Raw genomic sequence first — 7,500 nt, 5'->3', positions numbered from 1 at the left:
TGAAGTGATGTAATTAGGTTAATTTGGTTTCCTTATCATTTACACACTCTCAGGTCTCTCCAAACCTGTCAGTGACATCAAAAGTAATCAGTTCTCATGTGTCTTGTAACCAATCGAAACACAGCAAGTGGAATGCAATTTGAGAGCTTGAGAGCTCATTAATATAGAGTATCATAAATATATACTGCACAAGTCAAATAAACTTTTTATAATGCTATTTCGGAGGTTAATGCATCTGTCCATGTTTATTTTCTGCTAGCCTCCAGATTCTGTCTGACAGATGCACCTGCTGCCGTTTGATGTAATGAGCAGTTCAGTCAGTCCAGAGGAGAAACTGCATCAGAGAAACCACCTGCTCTCGCTCTCGTGATGACCAGTTGTGTCAAAACACTCTTCACCTTCATGAGCTCGCTGAAGTGTGAGGTGTTCGATGACGTCAGTTTGACCCCCTGGTGACGCTCTAAACTCTCTCTCTCTCTCTCTCTCTCTGTGTTTGTATTCCTAAATCTGTCTGTCGAAGCCCAAGGGACCATTCCTTCCGCCCCAGTCCCCATCACTTATTCATGGATTCATGGAGGGTCTACAACTCACTTCTGAATTTAGGCATACTGTATCTTAAATGTTAATTGCAGTATTTTGCATTTTTTATACATAAGGACCCATGAAAACCATTTAATTGATTTTAGATTAAACATTTTGTGCAATCTGTATTAATTAATTCAATTTTAACACTCAAAAAGGGTGTTTCATCAGTTGAATAATAATAAGAAAAATAATAAAAAATTATGGTACCCTTTTTTCTCTGTTTTCTTTTCATTACCCCCCCCCCCCCCCCCAGAAATTCAGAAAGTTTTACATTTTCATGATTTAAAAGTTTTCACTTAATTATTCATGTCTATATAGTTTCCATCATTTATTATTTAACTTTTTGTTTTTACTTCCACCACTAGTCGGCGCTGTCTGAAACAATCGACTACTCCAGCATGCATTAACCATAATGCGTACAAAGAGTTTGCAAGTACGACATGAATTTTAGGATTACAAAATTGCGTGTAGCTGTTACTTTCTATGACCTTATCTATGTTGCATGTAAAATTAAAATATGTAATGTAATAATTAGGGGTGTGGCTGAAGCCAAATTCCTTATTTGGAATGTTACGGACAATGGCTTCAAAAATGAATAACAGACAAATAAATTCAGAATAATTGTGCCTGAATACTTGTGTGAAGCTGGCACAGTCTGGTGTTTGCTAGATAACAGTTGAGTCAGGGGATCAGCGCAATATTATACACAGACCTCTAAAGTCACGAGTGTGAAGCGAATCAATGTAAAAACTTTAATAATCAGCTTCAATACGGATATATTTTCTACTTGTCCTACATGTTTGCATCTTTATCTTTTGCTGGTTTGCACGGCACACACACATTTGTCTAGTGAAGTTCACCAAACATGAAGACTCGCTTAGTGTTCTGCGTAATGAAAATGTGCGCATTAAATTGATTCAGTCGTGTTTAAATGATCACTAAACGTTTGTCATCACTTCTCTCTGCTTGCATGATAAATGTTATTTTAGAAATTAATAATTATTTTAGTTTAACACGACATACTTGTTCAGTGATAACTATGAAAAAAAAGATAGCCATAACGGCCTTATCAACGCTGTTTCCGAATGCAGACACAAAATTTTTTTGTGATTGTTACAGACACAAATACAGATACAAATACTGGCTGTAACAGGAAAATTTGAATGTGTCATAATTATAAAGTTTTGACAATTTACATATGTAATTGTTGCATAATAAACGTCTATTGATAAAAAAAAAAGCTATTTAATGTCTTTTCGTTTACAGTAGCATGAACCACAAGTAGTCGAGTAACTCAAGTATTTTTTAAATAAAAAATCGACTAGTAGTAATCAGAATATGAATATGAATATTCGATTTGAACAGACTTTTATGCTTCGATTTAAAGCATGCATTATAGTCAACTACCGAGGCTTATTATTTATTGCATTTTTTATTGCTTGCATGTGAAAGTTAGTGGATATTTTTGAACCCTGTATGTAAATGCAGAGCAACAAAATGAACATGTACTCACTTGGAGGAGTCGATGAAGTAAATCACAAGTGCTCCGATGCTCAGAGCGAAGACGAGCACCACCTGAAACACACAAGACGATAAAACACATCTTTTACTTTAAATCAAACTCTGTGCATCATCTGTGACCTGCTGTCGATTAGCATGGTTTGTAAAAACACTCAGCTTGTGTGTTGTGTGTGTGTTTTGGAGCTGATCTGGGACATCGTTCTCATTAGTCAGAACGTCCCGCTGGCAGAAACCCATTATAATTGAAAGATCCTGATGAGATTTGGGCAGGAGTTGGACTCTGTGTAAACATCAAGCCACCGAGGACGGGGAGAAAAAAACCAACTTAAAAACCATCAGATCTCTCATCCATTAAAGAAACGGTTCAGAGCGAAGGAACGTTCTGTCATCATTCCCTCATCTCCTTCCAAATCGGTCTCGCTTTGTTTCGAGGAACACAAAAAGAGACGTTTAGTAGAATGTTCACACTGTTCAATCCCCAGCAGAATCATAAGAAGTCTTCTGAAGCCATATGAAAGCATTGTGAAAGAAACTTGATCCTGAAGGTAAATAGTTTTAAATAATTAAAGCTGCAGTCGCTAACTTTTAGCTCTCTAGCGGTTAATAAACAGAACTGGAGCTGGAGCTGTACTTCTCTCAGTTTATGTCTTTGACGAATCACTCCGCAGCGGTTCATACCCGAACCAATCTAAAGTAGTCAGAATAAAAACACTTATTATAGGTTTATATAATACTCAAAAATGAGCAGCAAATCAGCATTTTGGAATAATTTCTGAAGGATCATGTGACACTGAAGACTGGGGTACACACTCACACACACACACACACGCACACACTCACGCACACACACACTCACACACGCGCACACACTCATCAACACACTCACGCACACGCACATACACGCACACACACGCACATGCGCGCACACGCACACACACACACACACTCACTCACGCGCACACACTCATCAACACACTCACGCACACACACATACACGCACACACACGCACGCACACACGCACATGCGCACACACGCACTCACGCAAACACACACACGCACATCTACACACACACACTCACGCACACACACACTCACTCACGCACACACACGCACACACACACGCACACACACACATGCACATATACACACAAACACACACACACACATACTTGCACACACACACACACACACACACGCACATACACACACATGCACACACACAAATACACACGCTCACACTCGCACATACATGCACACTCACACACACACACACACACACACAAACGCAAACACACACACACAAAAAAAAATGTATATATATATATATATATAATTATGTATAAATGCATATACATGCATACATAATATTATTATTGCTTTTATTATTATATAATTTTGTATTATGATTTATGCTTTATAGCTGATTTTTTATTTGCATTATCTTTTTAAATTAAAAAGGAAAACATTATTTAAATATCATAATTTGACATTATGAATTAATATTGAAATCAATCTTTTTAACAAGTTTACTTACAAATTTTGATTTTAGTTAAAATATATATTTTTAGTATCAAATTTCAGTTTTAATTATTTCAAGTTAAATGAAATGAAAACAACGTAATTATAACTATAGAATAATATATAAGGATTTCTAATGCATTCATTCTCATTATTGTTTATATTAAAAGCTCATGAACAGAAGCTTGTTATGGCATCTGTATGAAGAAAGTCATTCAGGTTTGGAGCAACATAAGAGTGAATAAATAATGCTCAAGTGTATTTGTGACTGAGTTCTCTCTGAGCGAGCAGACAGCAGACAGGTGTGTGGATGTGACGGGTCTCTCATGCATTTTGGATGAGCAGCTAGATTATTTTCCATGAGGGGAAATGCTATTGTCTGTAAAGCACTGAATCGCTCCTGCTGAGAAAACACCTGCATGTATTTTTAATGTCCTCTCACACACGGGGGCGAGTCAAAACAGTCTGTCAAACGCTGGATTTTAGGAGTCTGATCCATGCGCTCATGCATCTGTTTCCATGGTAACAGCGGCTCTTCAAGCGCACCTGGGTGCAGTTTTATTATTATTTTCAATAAGTTGTTATTTAATTGTTATATTTATTAGCAATATTAGAAATACATGTAATTAGCAACATTATTATTACATTTTATTAATTATTGAATTATAACATTTCATTGAATAATTGATTATTAAATAGTAAGTTTGATAAACTAACATGATTATATTATTTTTATTATAATTATATTAAATTAATATTTTTAACTAATTCATTGTAGTTATATTGAAAGTATATAATAAAATATATCTATCAGTTTAGAATACATACAGAATATATATATATCCATATATTTTTCCATATCCATATTTTGTTATCTTTATTAAAATATTTTATGTAATACATTATATTATTAGTTAATTTGTAGAAACTTATCTTTAATTGTTTTATTTAATCAGGTTGAAATGAAAATAAAGTTTAAAGCTTTAAATATTTATTTTATTTCAAGTAAGGGAAACTTTTCCATGTTTTTATTTTATCATCATTTAAGATTAAATATTAATAAACTATTAAATAATTAAAATTAATTAAAATTAATAGTTAGTAATATTAATAATATATCATAAATCTGACACAAAATGAAAAACAATTATATAATAATGCATAAATAATCTAAATACTGAAAATATAATAATAATAAAAAAAACATGATATTGGACTTTAAGTTTTTGACAATTTTTTTATCATTGTTGTTATTACTATAAGTGTTTTAGTTTTAGATGGATTGCTCTTTTCAGTAACAATAGAAGTGTTCAGTAACGAGTCTATAGAGAAATGGACTTGACTGTGACAACTAGCCCCGGTGGCCTCTATAAGGTATAAAATCTGAATCAAGTGCATGTGAATAATTGAGGATTTGACTGCCCTGATCTGATGTATAATGCAGGAGTGAGTTGTGTGTCTAACATGAGATCTAATCTGCTGTCTGAAAGGGAAACTCAGTGAGATTTCTAATCGCTGACTGACTGAGAGCAGAAGAGGAGAGGAGTGTTTACTACATACAGCTGCGGGGGTCAGAGGTCACACGCATTTCATTAACCGTCTGTGCCGGCGCTTTAAAAACAAACCGTCATATACAGTACACTGGATAACACAAGTCACTTATCACTGACAATCTGAAATCATTTCACTAAATACACAAACATATGCAATTATCAATATTATTCCAAAATTAAAAATAATAACTTATTGCATATTTCTATATCTTATCTAATAATTAATATTAAGTAGTAATATTTATATATAGTATGATATAACATTAAAAAATATATTTTATTATATAGAACAGATTTATATCTGATTTATAATTAATATTAATACAATTATATAAAGCTAATTCTAAATATAATTTATGCATTAAAAATTATTAAAAATTACAATTTATAATCCTCATTAATAATTTATATTAATTGTAAAATTAACAGTAGATAACATTTGTAAATAAAAAAGTAAAATCTATGTAATGATATAAATATGCTGGATATATCTAAATATATTTCCAGAGTTCAGTCTGTGCTGCAGGAAAGATTATATCAGGTTCAGAATCTACGTCATGGATAAAAATAAACAAACAAATAAATAAAAAAATAAAAAAACACATGAGAATGAACGTCACATGAGGAACTAAGATTCGTGCGTTCACTGCCGGTGTGTGTGTGTGTGTGTGTGTGTGCGCGAGTGTGCGTGTGTGTGTGTGTGTGTGTGTCCTTCAGAGAGGAAACAATGTTTTTGTTCATCCTGTGCTGTAAATTATCAATGCCACCTTTGGTACGCTTTTTAAAAGCTATTAAAAAAAAAAAAAAAATATATATATATATATATATATATATATATATATATATATATATATATATATATATATATATATATATATATATATATATATATATATATATATATATATATATATATATATATATATATATATATTTATATAAAATTCTACATTTAAATCTGGCTTTCTTCATAAAAAGACCATTTATATATATTCATCATTTTTATTATTTAAAAAAATAGTTTAATGATTGATTTGATTTGATTGCACAGTCTGTTTAATCAATATCTGAATGTTAATGTTAATATTAATTATTTTTAATATTTGATATTCATTAATATTATTAATATTTTAAATGGGATTTAATGTTTTAATTTATGTTTTTACTTCAATAAATCATTGTTACATTTTAACATTAATAGTCAGGTTCAGATCAAACAAACTGTGGAAACTCATATAAAAAATAAATAAATAAATAAAATACTCAAAGGCCAGCTCTAAATAAAACAACATTCAGCGGAGCAGCTCTGTAAAGTGGAGCAGACTCAGTGTAAGAGCAGTAAAGGCTAATAAAGGTTGAGCTCGTTATGGATCAGACGCCTGACGCTCCATTCTGTCAGAAATGTCACTGCGTTTAATGGATCGAATACAACAGATACAGAGAGAGAGAGAGTCTGAGAGAGAGAGAGAGAGAGAGAGAAGGAGAGAGAGAGAGAGAGAGAGAGTATTTACAGCAGCTAGTGAATTATTGAAAGCGCTCTTCATCCTCATCCTCATCCTCGCAGCGCTCTGTAAATGAGAGGCTGAAGTAAAGCGAGGGAAATGTCACAGATCTTCTGTTCGAGTGCTTTGTGAAGGATGGAGAGCGTTAGTCACCGTTATATAAATTATAAATGACAGTCAAAAGCTGTGAGAACACAACACAGAACGGGGTGATCTCATTAGTGTTTGCAGGTAATCATGTGAAGCTCTAGAAAACAGAAACACAAATATTAGTTTGGAAAATGTCTCTGTTACATATGGTAACCCTCGTTCCTTGAAGGGGACTGAGGAAATTGGGATATCCCTTCGATAGACCAATCTTCTTTGAGTGGAAACTAAACGAGCCAATGCACACTGGCATGCAATTATTGCATCCAGCTGGGTGAGACTGGATAACACTGGGAAAACGTACCAGGGATGCTGCGGAAGCCCAATCCTTCCCGAAGGAGCAAATACACATATAACATCCATTTAGGAGTATATGGAGAAATTTGGTGTAGTGGGAACCCTGTGCACTTCGCCGGGCCGGGGCCTCAGAATTACCTGGGCGTCAGCCGGCCTAAACTCTAGGCACGAATCGTCGACCGAAAATGCCTGCAGGTCCCCTACCCTCTTGATGGAGACCAGAGCAAGCAGGAGCAGATATTTCAATGAAAGACACTTTAACTCAACTGAATGCAAAAGCTTGAATAGGCTCTGCTGAAGTGATTTAGGGTGCTTTCACATCTCTAGTTCGGTTCAACTAAACATTTAACAGTTGCATTTAATGCTTTCACATGAT

At 33.8% G+C, this 7,500-nt stretch overlaps 2 protein-coding genes across 7 annotated transcripts in view; both read right to left on the bottom strand.

The window, feature by feature from the left end:
• dlg5b.1 (discs, large homolog 5b (Drosophila), tandem duplicate 1) overlaps window positions 1-7,500 on the bottom strand; it is a 169,438-nt gene that overhangs the window by 111,477 nt on the left and 50,461 nt on the right. The gene's annotated exons all lie outside the window — the stretch shown is intronic.
• Window positions 1-7,500, bottom strand: part of LOC127968803 (calcium-activated potassium channel subunit alpha-1-like) — a 71,006-nt gene that overhangs the window by 45,949 nt on the left and 17,557 nt on the right. For all 5 annotated transcript variants that reach the window (XM_052570144.1, XM_052570145.1, XM_052570146.1 and 2 more), the window contains exon 3: window positions 2,099-2,160. In XM_052570144.1, the coding sequence (XP_052426104.1) occupies window positions 2,099-2,160 (62 nt within the window). The remainder of the gene's footprint in view (window positions 1-2,098; window positions 2,161-7,500) is intronic.

The sequence above is a fragment of the Carassius gibelio genome, chromosome B12 (genome assembly GCF_023724105.1).
Source record: "Carassius gibelio isolate Cgi1373 ecotype wild population from Czech Republic chromosome B12, carGib1.2-hapl.c, whole genome shotgun sequence".
Taxonomy (NCBI): Eukaryota; Metazoa; Chordata; class Actinopteri; order Cypriniformes; family Cyprinidae; genus Carassius; species Carassius gibelio.
This window is presented reverse-complemented; position numbering and strand designations above follow the sequence as displayed.